This window comes from Salvelinus namaycush, chromosome 30 (assembly GCF_016432855.1).
Source record: "Salvelinus namaycush isolate Seneca chromosome 30, SaNama_1.0, whole genome shotgun sequence".
Classification (NCBI taxonomy): Eukaryota; Metazoa; Chordata; class Actinopteri; order Salmoniformes; family Salmonidae; genus Salvelinus; species Salvelinus namaycush.
In genome coordinates, this window is record NC_052336.1 from 30520539 (window position 1) to 30541821 (window position 21283).

General features: G+C 40.9%; 1 protein-coding gene across 1 annotated transcript in view; it reads right to left on the minus strand.

Moving 5' to 3' along the window:
- Positions 1-21283, minus strand: part of LOC120025009 (protein kinase C-binding protein NELL1-like) — a 456735-nt gene that overhangs the window by 59309 nt on the left and 376143 nt on the right. The window contains exon 14 of the mRNA XM_038969436.1: positions 9624-9746. Within this exon, the coding sequence (XP_038825364.1) occupies positions 9624-9746 (123 nt within the window). The remainder of the gene's footprint in view (positions 1-9623; positions 9747-21283) is intronic.

Genomic DNA, 21283 nt, shown 5'->3' on the forward strand with positions numbered 1-21283 from the left:
GGAGCGCTGCGTCTGGAGTTGGGATCTCGGATCGATTGTTTGGGATCTCATTACACTCGATGAGAGTTGGCAGCGCAAGACTGACTTGCCCATCCATAGATTCTACCTTGTAGCTATTGGCTCTTCTTCCTACTGTCTCCATCACTCCGGCGCAGGTCTTAAGGGAGTAGGGAGAGTTGGGGCCTTGTACCCTAAAGATATCGAAGAACTCAGAACAAACCAATCTGTTGCTTTGCTCGTCAAGGATAGCATAGAATTTCACTGCTCTATCTCTTTAGCCTGTTGTGTAGATTTTGACAAGGCAGATCTTAGAGCAAGACCTGTCGGTAAGGTTCCCACTGTAGACTTGGGTACACTGAGACGTTTCATCGGAAGGAGGTGTGAGCTCTTCCTCTCCACTGTGCTCTGTAGGAGGTATGTTATTTTGACCCAGGGAGGTGAATGAATGAAGGGTGGCGTTATGACTCTCGCTCTCACATTCTGCGCAGCTAATGCTTGACTTGCAGTTCTTGGCAATGTGAAAAGAGGATGAACAACATCTAAAGCATAGACCATTCTCTTTCAGGAAAACCTTGTGTTGGTCCAGTGGTTTCTCACAGAAGGCGCGGCACTTCCGTAAGGGGTGAGGCTTCTTGTGGATAAGGCACTGCCATTCGGAATTCTCGGCTTACTTGATAGGCTTGTCTGAGTCAGAGGTGGTAGTGGGGGATACCTCTGTTTTGTGAACTGAGTATTCTCTCTGACTGCTTTGCTTCCAGGGAACTTTGTTTGGATAGAAAACACTCTGAAGTTTCTAAAACTCTTTGAATCATGTCTGTGAGTATAACATAACTTATTTAGCTGGCGAAACACAGAGGACAAACCATTCAGAATTCTTTTTTTTGAGGTCACTCTCTTTTCAATGGATTTTCATTGGGAATACAGATTTCTAATTTACCTTCTTGCAGTTCCTACCGCTTCCACTGGATGTCAACAGTCTTTAGAAATTGTTTGAGGGTTTTTCCTTTGTGTAATGAAGAAGTACGGACATTTTGATTCAGGGTCACTTGTTGTGTCCTGTTTTTAGAGGCGCATGACCAGAAGGCTAGCTACAGTTTGTTTTAATCCTGTATTGAACACAGATCATCCCGTCTTCAATTTTATCGATTATTTACGTTAAAAAATACCTAAAGTTGTATTACAAAAGTAGTTTGAAATGTTTTGGCAAAGTTTACAGGTAACTTTTGAGATATTTTGTAGTCACGTTTCACAAGTTGGAACCGGTGTTTTTCTGGATCAAACGCGCCAAATAAATGGATATTTTGGATATATATCGACGGAATTAATTGAACAAAAGGACCATTTGTGATGTTTATGGGACATATTGGAGTGCCAACAACAGAAGCTTGTCAAAGGTAAGGCATGAATTATATTTTTATTTCTGCGTTTTGTGTCGCACCTGCAGGGTTGAAATATGCTTCTCTCTCTTTGTTTACTATGGTGCTAACTCAGATAATAGCATCGTTTGCTTTCGCCGAAAAGCCTATTTTAATTCTGACATGTTGGCTGGATTCACAGCCAGTGTAGCTTTAATTTGGTATCTTTCATGTGTGATTTAATGAAAGTTTGATTTTTATAGTAATTTATTTCAACATGGCGCTCTGCATTTTCTCTGGCTTTTGGCCAAGTGAGACAGTAGCGTCCCGCCTAAACTCAGATTTTTGGATATAAATATGAACTTTACCGAACAAAACATACATGTATTGTATAACTTCATGTATAACATGAAGTCCTATGAGTGTCATCTGATGAAGATCATCAAAGGTTAGTGATTCATTTTATCTCTATTTCTGCTTTTTGTTACTCCTCTCTTTGGCTGGAAAAATGGCTGTGTTTTTCTGTAGCTATGTACTGACCTAACATAATCGTTTGGTGTGCTTTTGCTGTAAATCCTTTTTGAAATCAGACATGTTGGCTGGATTCACAACAAGTGTAGCTTTAATTTGGTGTCTTTCATGTGTGATTTCATGAAAGTTAGATTTTTATAGTAATATTTTTGAATTTGGCGCTCTGCATTTTTACCTGCTTTTGGCCAGGTGGGACGCTACCGTCCCACATATCCCAGAGGAGTTAACACCTCGACTATAGGGTTAACACCTCGAGCTGTATCAAGAAAAGCTAGGCCAGGGAGGTCTCCTTCGGCCTTTGCGGATCGAAGCTCCATAAGCAGGTCGCCCAACTCCCTCAGCTTTGGGTAAACCTTAATGGAGATCTTGGGGAGACTCTATCACCTCTGGCGAACCGTAGCATTCCTCAAGTTTATCCCAAACCATCCTCAGACCTTGTTCTGGATGGTTTACATGAATGGGTCGGATGAAAGTCAGAAATAGCAATAAAATTAATCACTTACCTTTGATGATCTTCGAATGGTTGCACTCACAAGACTCCCAGTTACACAATAAATGTTTGTTTTGTTCGATAAAGTCCCTCTTTATATCCAAAAACCTCCATTTTGTTGGCACGTTTTGTTCAGTGCTCAAATGCGATCACAACAGGCAGACAAAAATTCCAAATAGTACCGGTAAAGATCGTAGTAACATGTCAAACGATGTTTATAATAAATCCTCAGGTTGTTTTTAGCCTAAATAATCAATAATATTTCATCCGGACAATAGCGTCGTCAATATAAAAGAAAAGCAAGAAAGGCGCACTCTCGGTCGTGCGCAGCAAACAGCTCTGGGGACATCCCACTATCCACTCATTCAAAGTTGTCATTCTCCCTAATTTTTCAGAATAAAATCCTGAAACAATGTCTAAAGACTGTTCACAACAAGTGGAAGCCATAGAGAACGGAATCTGGGTCCTATCCCTTTAAATGGTGGATAGAGTTTCATTGGAAAAACAGCCATTTCAAAATAATGGCACTTCCTGGATGGATTTTCCTCAGGTTTTCGCCTGCCATTTCAGTTCTGTTATACTCACAGATACTATTTTAACAGTTTTAGAAACTGTTTTCTATCCAAATCTACTGATTATATACTGATTATATGCATATCCTAGCTTCTGGGCCTGAGTAGCAGGCAGTTTACTTTGGGCACGCTTTTCATCCGGGGTTGAAAATAGTGCCCCCTACCCTAGTGAGGTTAGTGAGAAGATCCATTTTGTCACTGTAGGTTAAGTCTAAGCCTCTGATGGCGTTGTGAAAGGAGCGCCGAAAAGCCCTGTAGCTCTCCGGTTGGTCATAAAATTGGAGTAGAGTAGAGTAGAGCTCGCGACGAGCAAAGTAACTCACAAAGTTGGAAATGTATGGGTTCCCACTTTGGGGCTCTTCCCATGTGCGCTTGTAATGTGGAGCAGGTGGATGACTTCCGTCATTGTGCATACTTCTTTGGGTCCAGCTTCTGTTCTGGCCTTCTTGAAGGGAACCGTGTAAGCTAGGGGTGAGGTGAAGGAGGAGGAGGCCTTGACTCCAGATTAGGGAAGTGGCGGTCTACAGCGGTAGTGGTGTCAACAGGTGGAGAACTGATCTCAGGCTTGAGACATTGCAATAGGGTGTTACGTGCGGGCTCTGGCCTGGTATATCCCTGTCTTGTCTCACCATCAGAGGACGGCTCTACTCCTGTCATTGGCTTGGGAGTGTCGTAGGATTTAGCTTGCTCTATGAGATACTCCTTAGTTCGCTGTGTGGGGTCGAGTTGGGTGGAGTCGAGCTTGAGTCTGCAACTACTTTTCTGTGCCGAAATCAGCAGCAGCTTCTAGAGCCTCAGCCTCAGCCACTTCCTTTTCCTCTTTCAGCACATCCATAGATGCTTCTAATTGTGTTTTTTCTATTTTCATTCTCCTTTCTTTCTCCGCAAAGGAGAGGTGAACTTTTGCAGCTTCTGCTTTTGCCCTTGCTATGGCGGCTGCAGCTCCTGTAGGTGACCTGCTTGAATGGTAGGATGAGGCTGAAGCACGAGACCTGCTCTTGAAGGTGGATGCCTACTCCTCGGCCACAGTGTGTTGGAGGTTGTCTGTACTCTGCCACAATTGTTGTAGGCTTCTCTTGGCGTTGTGATGGGTTAGCAGTGTCTGTTGCTTGATCCAACTTGTGGTCCTGCCCGCTAGAGAGCTGTCATTTCACTATACTGTCCTCCGTATGCGTTACTGTGCATATTTTGACAGCAAGATAAATACCTTCACATCAATAATCCTCAAAGCATGATCTCCATGTTCACAAGATTTATTGATTTGAAACAGTGTGAAACTGAAACAAAGGCAATAATGTCTCCATAAAACAATGTAATCTGTCCTAAAATACAAACTAGATATGAACGTAACTTGATATTTTGTTCACACTAACAACAAGCAAAAGCTAGGCTAACATACTGTAGCAATTAAGCTAGTGCTGTCCATCTATTCCACAAAGTAAACATACACATTCAAATTCCACAAATAATGCTCTGAAAGGAAAGATATATACTCACTGACTAAGCTTCCTAAGGCATACAACGTAAAGGATGGATGAAGATTGTAAGCAGACAACTGAAAAAGAGCACTCTGAGCTCTACAACGTCCTCCTAACAGGTCACATGATGGGTCAATTTTCTCGGTAAAGGAAAATACTCCAGATCAACACTAGGGGGAGCCAAATTCAAGGTAAGTAAAGGCTGCAGCTGTAAGAGCTGCAGATAAGTATAAGAATTAGATGGAACTGAGTGCTTTTCACCAACTCAGTTCATGGACCACATACATCTCCATCTGTACAGAGCTGTCCTGGTCTGATCCTAGACATTATAGATGAAATGGAGGGACATCATTATGTCATATAGTGCAAATATGTTATTTGAATGAGATACAGTATGCATACACATTATAGGTGAATGTAAAATGTAGTATTGCACAATAGAAAATTGAATGGAATCATGGATACAGAATGACACCTCTGGCTCCCATAATATGTCCACGTGTCCTCTATGACATTCATTGCTGTTCAAGATCGTTGTACTCATAGAAATTGAATCTAGCATCTCATCAGCGTGCGCTACTACGCAAAATATGTGCTTTGTTTGTAACAAAACACAGGCAGGCCACAGTTTGTTAAGATCATCTGCTCAAACATTTGCCCACGAAACAACACTGTACATAATTCAAGAAGATCTAAATGCATATTCCCATGAACTGCTTGGCATGCAGTGGGTTAAGTTGGTACATGCGCAGACTGTTATACGTTTTTTTTTACATTTTTTACATACTGAGACAAGGATATCCCTACCGGCCAAACCCTCCCTAACCCAGACGACACTATGCCAATTGTGCGTCGCCCCACGGACCTCCCGGTTGCGGCCGGCTGCGACAGAGCCTGGGCGCGAACCCAGCCCAGCCTGGGCGCGAACCCAGAGACTTTGGTGGCGCAGCTAGCACAGCGATGCAGTGCCCTAGACCACTGCGCCACCCGGGAGGCTATGATCAGTCAGTGTGTGGTTGGAACGCTCTTTCTCTGAGCTGGTTGGAGTGCATTTCATATTCAAGTCATTGTTTTATGCATTTTTCTCTGAGCAAAAAACCATTTTTCCCCAGTTGGATCATTTGCATATTACTCATGACTTCCAGAGTGAAAAATGTGGAGGTGGCAGTAAAGATGTTCGATGGCACTTTTTTTAATCTATTTTTCTTTTTTCTGGGGCTGCTGTGTGCCTCTTGTTGGAGACAATCCAGCATAGAAACAGTCTGGAAAGCACTTTGCAAATTGCATTGATCTCTCCGTAGACCTGCCTTCCACCTGCCTCCCATCCTAATGCGTCGCTATTACAGAAAGACACGGGGAGGCGGTGGTAAGACGGCAGGTGTGATACACACACACACACACACACACACACACACACACACACACACACACACACACACACACACACACACACGTCACACTCCCAAATAAAGAGAATTCCCTATATTCTACACTCTAATTACACACTGGTCGACACTGGGGACAGACAGCGAGACAGTACTAGAGCGATAGAGCGAGGGAGGAGAGGAAGAGAAGACGTGGTCCTTTTCCTGGGAGACAGAACAAGATTAATAGACCGAGTTTAGGAGAGGAGAGTACAGAAAAAGGGAAAAGGATGAGAAGAAGAGAGGTGTTTTACTAGCCTAAGACTCATGGTCACCAGTTTATAAAAACACCCATACAGTGCATTCGGAAAGTATACAGAACCCTTCCCCGTTTCCGCATTTTGTTACATTAAAATTGATTTAATGTTTAAAATTCTCATACACACAATACCCCAAAACAGGTTTATAGACATTTTAAAAACAGAAATACCTTATTCAGAACCTTTGCTATGAGACTCAATAACTATTATATTTTTAAAATGTATTTAAGTAGGCAAGTCAGTTAAGAACAAATTCTTATTTACAATGACAGCCTACCAGGGAAAAGTGGGTTAACTGCCTTGTTCAGAGGCAGAATGACAGATATTTACCTTGCCAGCTCTGGGATTCGATCCAGCAACCTTCCAGTTACTGGCCCAACACTCTCACCACTAGCCTACCTGCCGCCCCGATATGTTTGAGATGTTTCTACAACTTGATTGGATGAGGCGAGGTCAGTTCCTTGTGAATCAAAGCTGGGACCGAGACACTGAAAAACAGCTTCTATCTCAAGGTCATTAGACTGTTAAATAGCTATCACTAGCCGGCCTCCTCCCAGTCCACTGCTCTGAACTTAGTCACTGTCACTAGCCCGCTACCTTAGAGGCTGCTGCCCTATGTACATACGCATGGAACACTGGTCCCTTAAATAATGGGACACTGGTCACTTTAATAATGTTTACATACTGTTTTTCCCATTTCACATGTATATTCTGTATTCTAGATTAGGCCATCCTATTCAAATATTATTGTATAATACATAGTATATTCACAATAATCGTTGACTAGGATGGCCTTCTCTAGAATACAGTATATACATATGAAATGGGTAAAACAGTATGTAAACATTATTAAAGTGACCAGTGTTCCATGTGTATGTACATATACTACATATTCTATCCACATACTGTCCATAATGTCTATACATCCAATCACATATACAGTCGTGGCCAAAAGTTTTGAGAATGAGACAAATATACATTTTCAGAAAGTCTGCTGCCTCAGTTTGTATGATGGCAATTTGCATATACTCCAGAATGTTATGAAGAGTGATCAGATGAATTGCAATTACTTGCAAAGTCCCTCTTTGTCATGCAAATGAACTGAATCCCCCAAAAACAATTCCACTGCATTTCAGCCCTGCCACAAAAGGACCAGCTGACATCATGTCAGTGATTCTCTCGTTAACACAGGTCTGAGTGTTGACGAGGACAAGGCTGGAGATCACTCTGTCATGCTGATTGAGTTCGAATAACAGACTGGAAGCTTCAAAAGGAGGGTCGTGCTTGGAATAATTGTTCTTCCTCTGTCAACCATGGTTACCTGCAAGGAAACACGCGCCATCATCATTGCTTTGCACAAAAACGGCTTCACAGGCAAGGATATTGCTGCCAGTAAGATTTCACCTAAATCAACCATTTATCGGATCATCAAGAACTTCAAGGAGAGCGGTTCAATTGTTGTGAAGAAGGCTTCAGGGCACCTAAGAAAGTCCAGCAAGCGCCAGGACCGTCTCCTAAAGTTGATTCAGCTGCGGGATCGGGGCAGCACCAGTACAGAGCTTGCTCAGGAATGGCAGCAGGCAGGTGTGAGTGCATCTGCACGCACAGTGAGGCGAAGACTTTTGGAGGATGGCCTGGTGTCAAGAAGGGCAGCAAAGAAGCCACTTCTCTCCAGGAAAAACATCAGGGACAGACTGATATTCTGCAAAAGGTACAGGGATTGGACTGCTGAGGACTGGGGTAAAGTCATTTTCTCTGATGAATCCCCTTTCTGATTGTTTGGGGCATCTGGAATAAAGCTTGTCCGGGGAAGACAAGGTGAGCGCTACCATCAGTCCTGTGTCTTGCCAACAGTAAAGCATCCTGAGACCATTTACAAGGGAGTGGGCTCACTCACAATTTTGCCTAAGGACACAGCCATGAATAAAGAATGATACCAACACATCCTCCGAGAGCAACTTCTCCCAACCATCCAGGAACAGTTTGGTGACGAACAATGCCTTTTCCAGCATGATGGAGCACCTTGCCATAGGGCAAAAGTGATAACTAAGTGGCTCGGGGAACAAAACATCGATATTTTGGGTCCATGGCCAGGAAACGCCCCAGACCTTAATCCCATTGAGAACTTGTGGTCAAGCCTCAAGAGGCGGGTGGACAAACAAAAGCCCACAAATTCTGACAAACACCAAGCATTGATTATGCAAGAATGGGCTGCCATCAGTCAGGATGTGGCCCAGAAGTAAATTGACAGCATGCCAGGTCGGATTGCAGAGGTCTTGAAAAAGAAGGGTCAACACTGCATATATTGACTCTTTGCATCAACTTCATGTAATTGTCATTAAAAGCCTTTGATTTTGATTTAGATTTTGTACTTATGAAATGCTTGTAATTATACTTCAGTATTCCATAGTAAAATCTGACTAAAATATATAAAGACACCGAAGCAGCAAACTTTGTGGAAATTAATATTTGTGTCATTCTCAACACTTTTGGCCACGACTGTACATATATATATATACAGTACCAGTCAAAGGTTTGGACACACTTACTCATTCAAGGGTTTTTCTTTATTGTTACTATTTTCTACATTGTAGAATAGTAGTGAAGACATGATAACTATGAAATAACACATATGGAATCATGTAGAAAGCAACAACAACAAATCAAAATATATTTGAGATTTGAGATTTTTCAAAGTAGCATCACTTTGCCTTGATGACAGCTTCGCACCATCTTGGCATTCTCTCAATCAGCTTCAAGAGGTAGTCACCTGGAATGTATTTCAATTAACAGGTGTGCCATGTTAAAAGTACATTCGTGTAATTTCTTTCCATCTTAAACAAACTATTCCCATGGTGCCCCAGGTTACTGAGTTAATTGTTACATGATTAATTTAATTATGTAATAATAAACATAGTTAATTATTCAATAAATAGCATGTCATCACATTAACGATAGCAACGTCATGACACTACTTTGAAGAATCTGAAATATAAAATGTATTTTGATTTGTTTAACACTTTTTGGTTACTACATGATACTATATGTGTTATTTCATTGTTTTGATGTCTGCACCATTATTCTACAATGTCGAAAATAGTAAAAATAAAGAAAAACCCTTGAATGAGTAGGTATGTCCATCTTTTGACAGGTACCGTATATATAAAACAAAAGCTAGACAATCAGGGAACATTGAAATTCCAAAAGCGATGGATAGTGGACACTTTCTTGCACGTTTTGACGGTGAGGAAATATAATACATTTTAAGTGTGGACCTCTGAACCTCGGTCGAAGACTGAATCTGGCCTGCTGGGCAAAATTAGTTTGACACCCCTGATGTAGAGGGTTAGAAAAGGGCAAGGAGGTGAAGACGTTTCCTCTGCAGATGAAGAAAGAAGAGGAAAAAGGGAGAGGGCTGTGGATGTCCAGAGTAGGGGGTAGGGGTGCCGATGGAGCTCAAGAGGGTTAGAGAGAGGTGTAAGAGGTAGAGAGGCATGGAGGGTGAGGTCTTACCTGTGCAGATGGAGCCGTTCCCTACGTAGCCAGGCTTACAGGTGCACAGGTGGCCTCTGATGGTGTTGGTGCAGATGGCATTGTCGTCACAGGAGCTCTGCCCACTTGCACACTCGTCATGTTCTGAGGGAGAGATGCAGCAGGGTCAGACTGTGTGGTAGTGTCTGTCTGTCTGTCTGTGAGCGTATAGACTACTTGGTTGTGTGAGAGTGTATTTGTATCATGAATGCATGTTTGTGTTTGTTTGTGTCTGTGTTTGCATGCCGAGTGTGCGCGTGCATCCATCCTGAAGGGTCAACGTCACATGTTTTCATTCAACAGTGTACTTTATATCTGAGCTGCTGTACCGAGGGGCTGGTCTGAGCAATCAGCCTCACGGAATAGGGAGTGGGTTTGCACCACAGGCAGTGTATGATCAACCACCATCTGTAGCCACTCATCGCTGCAAAAAAACAGCATCTCATTTACTCACCTACTTCTGGTTATCCATGACAGGTTGTGTAACACAAACACAGCCAAAAGACATATTGAATGCAGTTAACGATTCAAACTTCGCCACACACTTGATCTTATGCTGTGGTAAACCGTGGTAAACTGTATGCGTTCCGGTGGAAGTTCATTCAATTCAATGGGAGGCAATTCTCATCTGCCGGACTAGGCTCCAGTAAGTGCAGTGTGTTGCATGAGTTGGATTTTTTCAATTTGTATGTTGCTTTGCCTTGTGAATGGTGAGACTTGGGGCAGACGGACTCTCCAGTGTGCTCTCCCTCTTGCTCTTTCTCCTCCTCTCTATGTTCCTCTCCCTCCACTCTCCTCTCCCTCCTCTTCCTCTCTCCCCACACCTCCTTCCCCTTCCTCCTTGCGCCACATCTCTATCCCTCAAAGCATCTCTAACTCTCACTCGGTCTCTCTTTCACTTACACACACAATCTCACTCTCCCTTCCTCTCTTTCTTTTTCTCAGCCATACACCTACTCTGTAATAATCACCTCTCAGGGGTTTCCATAATAAATTGTGTTACAGTTACAACACGTCTTCCTTTATACACATACACACGCACACACGCACACACACACACACACACACACACACACACACACACACACACACACACATATATACAGTATCATCATAAAGCTACACAGCACTTGGATTCAATCAATTGATCATCAATCAAACTGATTTTTATAAAGTCCTTAGTGGACAGATTGTTTCTCATTGTGTGTTTGTTGGACTGATTGCAGCATTGCAAGCAAAGCACAGTGTTGCTCAACTCACCCTTTCTTGCCTGATAGACATCGACAGAGTTAGATAATGTTAGCTGATTAGTTACAAAGATGGGACAGTTTCCAAATGAATAGCACTGGTAGAAACAGGAACAAAAAATCAACTTCTTAGCTGGCTATGTAAACAGATATTACTGCAAGTCAATATAATTTGAGCTCCACGGCACTGGCTTCTAGCATAACACGACAGCTAAGCAAGCTGTCAAATAATAGGAAACATGACAAACCATAACCTAAGTCCAACAAATAACCAAACATTACTCTAATCTGTAATTCGTGGTTAGTGAAATGGTTGTCTGTATGGCTAATGTTAGGTACTGAACGGGAAAACTTGACGTTTCGCAAGCGCAGCACACATTTAATGTTACAGCCACACAACTATTCTAGCTAGCCTGACAGACAAACCTGACAGTTAGATAGCTAACTACCTATCTAGCTATAGCAAACAGCTTGGGTCATTTCCATATGAATTACTTCAGTAGAAACAAGACAAAACACTCAACTAGTTAGCTGAGGGGCCTAACATGCTGACCAAACCAGATGCATGCGTGCGTCTGAGCGTGCCATCGTGCGCTTGCTGATTTTGTACCCCCACACCAGACACGGTCAGGACTCACCGGTAGAAGTATCAAAACCAACTCTGAACCAATTATATTAATTTGTGGACAGGTCGAAAAGCATTAAACATTTATGGCAATTTAGCTAGCTAGCTTGCTGTTGCTAGCTAATTTGTCCTGGGATATAAACATTGGGTTGTTATTTTACCTGTAATGCATAAGATCCTCTACTCCGACAATTAATCCACATATAAAACCATAAACCGAATTCATCTCTCCTTCCTCAGGCTTCTTTTTCACTTCTTTGGACTTTATATGGCGGTTGGCAAACAATTTTATGGTGCATTACGACAACCGACTGGATTGTGGACGTCCGTTCATCTTTCAATCACCCACGTGGGTATATGCTCCTAATAACCAATGTGGAGATGGGAGAGGCCGGACTTGCAACGCGTTGAGCTTCACAAATAGAACCTGTTTCTATTTTAGCGCCTGGCCATGTAGACGCTCGCCTAGACACGCGAGCAGTGCGAGCAGCATGTAAAGCTAAACACTTCTCCCCAGCTGATCATGACAGGACTGGCTAATCTGAGAGCTATTCCCCAAGTTTCACAAAATCAAACATCCACAACACCAAACATATATCTGCTGTTTACTTACTTCACTCACCTCTATATCAGCGTTGCTTTCAAAGTGCAAGGACGTGTCTAAATCAGTATCACCAACCAACATAGATACAGCCTCTTGCACAGTGAAAAGTCATGGCCGCTTCGGCGCCATTGTTTTGAGTAATGAAGTGAAATAAACGTTAAAAAATCCTTTCCTCCTGAGATCCGAAAAAAATGAAATGTTACCAATAATTGTCCTCTGTAGTTGTAATCAGGACATAAATATTACATAGTTGCGGCATCCACTACAGAAGACATTTCTTGATAAACTCTTATTTAATGTGAAAGAATTATTACTGTTCTGCCTGCGGTTACGGAACCCCTACCTGTCCCAGACCTGCTGTTTTCAACTCTTAATGATCGGCTATGAAAAGCCAACTGACATTTATTCCTGATTATTATTTGACCATGCTTGTCATTTATGAACATTTTGAAAATCTTGGCTCTCTCTAATTTTCTCCTTCTCTCTTTCTTTCTCTCGGAGGACCTGAGCCCTAGGACCATACGTCAGGACTACCGGGCATGATGACTCCTTGCTGTCCCCAGTCCGCCTGGCCTTGCTGCTATTCCAGTTTCAACTGTTCTGCCTGCGGTTATGGAACCGCCACCTGTCCCAGACCTGTTGTTTTTCAACTCTTAATGATCGGCTATGAAAAGCCAACTGAAAATTATTCATGATTATTATTTGACCATGCTTGTCACTTATGAACATTTTTGAACATCTTGGCATAGTTCTGTTATAATCTCCACCCGGCACAGCCAGAAGAGGACTGGCCACCCCTCACAGTTCCTCTCTAGGTTTCTTCCTAGGTTTTGGCCTTTCTAGGGAGTTTTTCCTAGCCAGCGTGCTGCTATATAAAATAAACTTGATTGATTGATTGATTGAATACACAGTCCTGACAACTCACTTAAACTATTCCTGAGATGGTCACTTACTAAAAACATTTTGAATATCAAACTCACAAAAATAATAATTCATAATTACAGACACTTTTCAAATGTTCATATATTGTGCTGATTGTGATGGCAGCCATTTTTTTGTACATTTATTTAATTAAATGTATTTAACCTTTATTTAACCAGGAAGGGCTCATTGAGATTTGAAATCTCTTTTTCAAGAGCGTCTTTGCCAAGACAGGCAGCAACAAGTCATCACACAATTACAGACAGACAACATGAAAAACTACATGTAATCTAGTAAAAAAACATAGAATTCACAAGAGTATAACACAATTATAAAGCAGCAAATTAAAAATATTGACAGGTCAGGGAATCAGCCTAAAAATCATTCATCAATGATTTAAAACCACAAATCGGGACAAGTTCTTCCAGTTTAAAAGTATTTTGTAAGGCGTTCCAAGCCAATGAGTACATAAAAGCCCTTTAACCAAATTCAGTTTGATCATTTGGAACAGTTAGCAGGATAAAGCCCTGCAAACGAAGAGAGTACCCACCACATTTCTCAACAATAAAAATGCCCAAATAAAATGGTAGTAAACCCCAAATGGCTTTGTAAATCAAGTATAAAAAGAGCCTACGATTGACTAGAGAAGGCCAGCAAACCCTGGTATATAAAGTGCAGTCGTGCATAAGAGTTTTGCAATTAAAAATAAATCTCAATGCTCCATGGTAAAGGGTGTCAATTGATCTCAAACACTGAGCGGAAGCATTCACATATAAAATATCTCCATAGTCAAGTATAGGCATAAATGTATCTGATACTAGCCTCTTTCTGGCTTCAAAAGAAAAACAGGCCTTATTCCTAAAATAAAATCCCAACTTCACCTTAAATCTTTTTGTAAATTGTTGAATATGCAATTTAAAGAGAGGCCGTCATCAATTAAAATGCCAAGATATGTGTATGAGGTTACAGTCTCAATCTCATTGCCCTGACAGGTAGTAATAGGTGAAAGGTTCAGAGGTCTATATCTTGCTTTAGAAAACACCATTAGTTTAGTTTTGTCAGTATTGAGGATAAGCTTCAATTGACATAAGGTATGTTGAACTGTATAAAAAGTAGTTTGCAAGTTCTGGAAATCTTTTGTGAGAGACGAGGCACAACAATAAATAACAGAATCATCAGCATAAAAGTGAAGTTGCGCATTTTGCACATTTATGTCTAAATTATTTATATAAATAGTGAAGAGGGGACCAAGTACAGAGCCCTGGGGCACACCATTACAGACAGACAATTTAATAGACATGAGTCCATCAAATTGAGTGCACTGAGTTCTATCAAACAGATAGTTAGCAAACCATGCAACTGCATGTTCCAAAAGACCTATGATCGACAATCTCTGCCTCTGTATTACATGATCAACTGTATCAAAAGCCTTAGAGAGATCATGAAGATAACAGATGTGATATCATTGGAAAGCCAAGAATGTCCTATCAAAGGGAAAACAGGACTTAATACAATGATTTGCATTGCCTCAGAGATACTGACCAAAAACTGATTACCACTAGAGAGGACAAACATAAATTGGGTCTCAGGCCAGCATACCCCGTTTCCAGTTCTGGTTGATGACAATAGCAATGCAAATACGTCATGCAATATTAACAAAGATAAAAAAATATTATTGTTCTATTATTGTTTGAAAGTATATATAATAATTGATCCAGCTTATAAGCAATACAAGACTCTATTATTGTGGTGGGAGATTATAATACGGTTTTAAATATGTCAAAATACAAACTATCCCCCAAATGCAAAAATATCATTGATATATTGGAACTATTTGATATATGGAGGCTTAAAAATACTGACCTAGTGAGATATACAGTACCAGTCAAAAGTTTGGACACACCTACTCATTCAAGGGTTTTTCTTTATTTTACTATTTTCTACATTGTGGAATCAAAACATTGAAATAACACATATGGAATCATGTAGTAACCAAAAAAGTGATAAACAAATCAAAATCTATTTTAGATTCTTCAAAGTAGCCACCCTTCGCCTTGATGACATATTTGCACACACTTGGCATTCTCTCAACCAGATTCACCTGGAATGCTTTTCCAACAGTCTTTAACCCTTTCACACGTACCATCACACGGGTGTGATCGTTCTATAGTGGTCCCTGAAGCGTACGATCACACCCGTGTGATTAGAACACTCATTTAGAACGGCCAGTTTTGAATGACGTAACAATAAGCATATGAGCTGGCCACACTTTTTTCAGAAATGATTTACATAAATACAGTCCTTATAAAGTTATGTCCAGAATGTGAGCAGTTTATTTTTGGATGCAATGTTCAGATATTCACAGAAGTATCTATAGCATAACACAATCATTCTAACCGGAAAATGTAGGCTACATTTAGCTACATACATTAGCTAATAGCAATTACTATGTATAATTAATCACATCACAGGTGAGCTCACCGTTGATCAAAATAATTCAGTAGAACACTTTCTAAAAATCGAAAGTAATCCAACCATTAGTTTCAGCACGCAGCAAGGCTTTTTTTCCTCACAGACACCAAAGATAAGAGAAAACAAGATGAGTTTGGTCTGTTTATAGAATGCATGTTGGGGTGTGTCGTCTACCATCGTTCACATCCCACATTCACTTCCTGAAGTTCTCAAAAAATGAGTGGACCCTTACTCACCTCATTTTGTTATAGCATCTTTGGTCCGACAGACGATCAAGCGAAACCCAGAATGCAATGTATGTCAACAAACATGGCTCCACACACATAGCTGGAATTAGCTAAGCTCATCAATCAGTACAACCTTCAAGACATTATTTTACACACATACTATGTGCCCATTACAATCTATGCAAAAATCGGAATGCATGATTTATCACTGGTAATTGAAAAACGTGAATAAAATAGTAAATATATCAATAATACCACAAAATATTTTCTGATAGTGATTTATTGATCGAAATGGCGCGTGCAGGGAGTCAATCACGTAACCTCTCACTCCCACTCTGAGCCATTCAGTGTTGTTGTTTATGTATGTAGCTAATGAGCTAAGCTGTAGCATTAGCAATGTCTTTCAAAAGGAGTGTGGAAGTGTGGAAATTCTGGAGATTTAAAACAATTCTGACAATGAGTCTGAAAGTCAGGAATCGGATTCTGACAGTGACAGAGGACCCCTTGTCTGAGGGCCCCTTGTCCACTGACAAAGTCCCAGTTCCCTTTGAAGATGCTGGTGGTGATGGAGGCAGACCGATAGTGGATGAAGTACAGGAGTTCTGTGGTAGCTGGAAGGCTGCCAGCCATTTCACCCCTCCTGGCCCTGCTGTTTGTGTTGATGAGTCCCAGTCTGGAGTGCAACGCCCCTTGCCATTTCCATCTGAGGCAGAGTGCTTCAAGTTGTTTCTGACAGAGGAGCTGGTGGGAGACATAGTAGAGACCAATCGCTATGCCTTGGAGCTACAGGATAAGAGAGAGCCAGGAGTAGGGGGGACAACATCAATTAGTGAAATGTATACATTCCTGGTGACAGTCCTTCTATGGGGATAGTAAATAACTCCCTAAGAGAATACTGGAGCATAGATCCTATGTTTGCAACTCCCTTCTTTGCCACCCTCTTTTCCCAAGACTGCTTCCTAGTTCTGCTGCTATGACTGCATTTCATCATCAACGCTACTGCCATCCTAAATGACCCGTTATACAAAACAAGAAATGTCAACAGCTGGCAGTAAAGTGCCATGACAAACGAGACGTCCATGTCCTCTCCACTGTCCATACAGCAACCATGCCGGCCACAGGGAAGGTGGACCACCTGACGGGAGAGAGAAACAAACCAGACAGAGAAACATCAAACCAGACTGCGTGCTTGACTATAACCTCAAAATGAGGGCAGTGGATAAGGCTGACGTGATAAACAGCTTTGTGGAATGCACTCAGAAAACAACCAAGTGGTATAAGATACTTTTCAATTTTTCCAGGTTAGCTTCAAAATATAACATGCCAATACTTCATACGCATTTAGCATTGTTTTACAGAGCTAATATAAGAATTTAACTAGCTACATAAGCACGATTGAATATAACACCATAAAAGGTGAGTAACATGAGTAACGTTACCTTGTGTGTCCTTGGTTATAAGGAATATACACAAATATATTATGCTCCATACACACAGTGAGCTACAGTAGAAACGGTATAACACGACACACAGAAACTATTATGACGTAATAAGGCACTTACTTTGATAGAGACGCAGTCTGGATTTGAAGATGGGTGTCTGTAGTGACGCCTCTAGCACTGAGACGCTGTGCCACTTGGGAGTCATAAGGCCAGGGTAGCTTCAAAATACAACACATGCAAATACTTCCCTGACGCAATTAGCATTGTTTTCCAGAGCTAATAGAAGAATGTAGCTAGCCACCTAAGCATTGAGTATAACACCATAAATGTTATGAAATGAGTGACGTTACATCGCGTGTCCGCGGTTATAAGGAATATACACAAAAACACTATGCTACAGTAGAAAGGACATAACACGACATGCATAAACTATTATAACGTAATAAGGCACTTACTTTGATAGAAACGCACATATTTCCAAAGTTACTATTGGTAACGAAAACAACTTTGATTGCGATGCAGGCAACAGACGGAAAATATGGACACGTGTGTGCAGGACAGCAGATGAGCAAATGTCTGCAGACTTGAACTGCACAAACAATTGAGAAGTGTTTGGGGAATTTTGTCCGGTCAGAAATGACCCAAAAATGTATTGGTCCACAAAAGTAAAGATGACTACTTTTATGTGAATGAATGAGGCGGAACACACCTCAATTCAAACTGTTATTAGAAAATAAAGAACTTGTCAGAAAATAATTTTAAATTGACAAGTTGAAAACAGCCTATAAATATAAACAGGCTGCGTGCTTTGGTTTGAGGGCAGCGAGGATTAAATGTGCTGTTACGTAACAATCACATTCTGGAATGGAGAGAACGTTCTAACATCATGTGCATAAAAAAACTCACGCTGGGGCGACCGTTAGATATATTTGGAACTCACGCATGAAAGGGTTAATATTACGTTTTCTGTATTTTGAATTTGGCGCTCTGCAATTTCACCGGATGTTGTCGAGGTGGGTTGCTAGCGGGACCCCTGCGCCAGAAAGGTCAAAAGTTGCAGCGTACTGCAGCACAGCTTGCATGGTGCTGCAGAATTCTATGGCACGTTATTTAAAGGATGAACCATTGTTGGCATCATTTAGCTATAAAATGAATTTTTTTAGGAAGTTTAATTTATTATTAAGATAGACACTTACCGGACAACTTCGGTAGGCAGCTAACTAGATAGATTGGTTAAAACTGCTTTGGGCTCATTGGGACGCTAGCGTCCCACCTCGACAACATCCGGTAAAATTGCAGAGCACCAAATTCAAATTACAAAAATAGTAATAATAAACATTCATGAAAATACAAGTGTTATACATCGGTTAAAAGATTAACTTGTTAATCCAGCCACTTTGTCAGATTTCAAAAAGGCTTTACGGCGAAAGCATACATGATATTATCTGAGGACAGCGCCCGCATACAAAAGCATACAAACATTTTCCAACCAAGAAGAGGCGTCACGAAAGTCAGAAATAGCGATAAAATAAATCACTTACCTTTGAAGATCTTCCTCTGTTGGCAATCCAAAGGGTCCCAGCTACACAATAAATGGCCGTTTTGTTCGATAAAGTCCCTTTTTATATCCCAAAAACTCTGTTTTGTTGGAGTGTTTTGTTCAGTAATCCACTGGCTCAAAGGCGGTCAAAACATGCAGACGAATACATCCTAATAGTACCGGTAAAGTTAATCGAAACATGTCAAACGATGTTTATAATTAATCCTCAGGTTGTCAATTATCTAAATAATGGATAATATTTCAACCGGACAATAGCGTATTCAATAGGAAGGAAAAAGAACGAAGCGCACGCCCACAGTCACAGTCACACGCACAAAGACCACTTAGACCACTTACCAAAAGGTATTTTTCTTCGTTGTTTTTCAGAAAACAAGCCTGAAACCATGTCTAAAGACTGTTGACATCTAGTGGAAGCCATAGGAACTGCACTCTGGGCCGTAAAATCTTATATAGTCAATAGGCTTTCAATGGAAAACCACTCACATAAAAAAAAATCCCATTTCCTGGATGGATTTTCCTCGGGTTTTCACCTGCCATATCAGTTCTGTTATACTCACAGACATTATTTTAACAGTTTTAGAAACTTGTGTTTCTAAAATTGGATAGAGTGTTTTCTATCCAATGCTTCCAATTATATGCATATCCTCGCTTCTGGGCCTGAGTAACACGCAGTTTACTTTGGGCACCTCATTCATCCAAACTTCCGAATACTGCACCCTACCCCTAAGAAGTTTTAAGTGTCAGCCACTGTTACCGTTAACCTCTAATTCCTCCCAAACCCGGATCCGGGAGCACCCCCATCAGTAAAAAAGCTGACTAGCATAGCCTAGCATAGCGTCACAAGTAAATACTAGCATCTAAATATCATTAAATCACAAGTCCAAGACACCAGATGAAAGATACACATCTTGTGAATCCAGCCATCATTTCTGATTTTTTAAATGTTTTACAGGGAAGACACAATATGTAAATCTATTAGCTAACCACGTTAGCAAAAGACTCCACCATTTTTTTACTGCATCAGTAGCTATCACAAATTCGACCGAATAAAGATATAAATAGCCACTAACCAAGAAACAACTTCATCAGATGACAGTCTGATAACATATGTTTTGTTAGAAAAATGTGCATATTTCAGGTATAAATCATAGTTTACCATTGCAGCCACCATCACAACTCTCACCAAAGCAACTAGAATAACTACAGAGACCATCGTGTATTACCTAATTACTCATCATAAAACATTTCTTAAAAATACACAGCGTACAGCAAATGAAAGACACAGATCTTGTGAATCCAGCCAATATTTCAGATTTGCTTAGTGTTTTACAGCGAAAACACAATATAGCATTATATTAGCTTACCACAATAGCCAGAAACACAACACCATTTACCAGCAGCAAAGGTTAGCGATCGTAACAAACAGGCAAAAGATATATAATTTTTGACTAACCTTGATATTCTTCATCAGATGACAGTCCTGTAACATCATATTACACAATGCATATAGGGTTTGTTCGAAAATGTGCAGATGTGCAGAAAATGTGCATATTTAGCGGCACAAATCGTGGTTATACAATGTGATTAGTGGCCAAAACTTCAAGCAATCTGTCCAGCGCCATCTTGGAGAGGCACCTAATCTAATCGAAAACTATTCATAAACTTGAATAAAAAATACAGATTGGACAGCAAATGAAAGATAAATTAGTTCTTAATGCAATCGCTGTGTTATATTTTTAAAATTAACGTTACTGCGCAATACAGCGTGCGCTAAAGCGAGACCGCACCGAAATTCATGGCGGAATTATTATTTGACATTTGTCAACATAAATACGAATTAACAGCATAAAGACTGCTTACTATTTGCTGAGCTTCCATCAGAATCTTGGGCAAGGTGTCCTTTCTCCAGAACAATCGTCTTTTGGTTGAAAGATGTCCTCTTCTCCTGTCGAAATAGCCGCTAACGTTAGCTATGTGCCGGAAAGGTGTCCAACTCCTGATAGCGCGTCACAAAGAAATCCCAGAAAATCGCAATAAACTGATATAAACTGCTATAAGTCGGTTTAAATTAACTACCTTGTGATGTCTTTAACAACTATAACGAATAAAAACATGACCGGAGATATAGAACTGCTAAAACGAAAGCTTTGCAGGACGCCATTGTGATGTCCCTCTTGCGCCAGGCGCCCCGTTGAAAAGAACGGTACTTCCGTTCCACGGTCTTATATAGGGCCCCAGATGGTGCAATCCACTCCATTCAAATTCTCACCGCTTACTGACATCTAGAGGAAGGCGTATGCAGTGCATGTAGCCCCATAGCTTGCATGGGGACTTATAAACTGACCTCAGAACAGGGACCTCGATTTCAGAAATCTCACTTCCTGACAGGAAATGTGCTGCAGAATGAGTTCTGTTTCACTCAGAGAAATAATTCAAACGGTTTTAGAAACGAGAGAGTGTTTTCTATCCAATAGTAATAATAATATGCATATTGTACGAGCAAGAATTGAGTACGAGGCAGTTTAATTTGGGAACGAATTTTT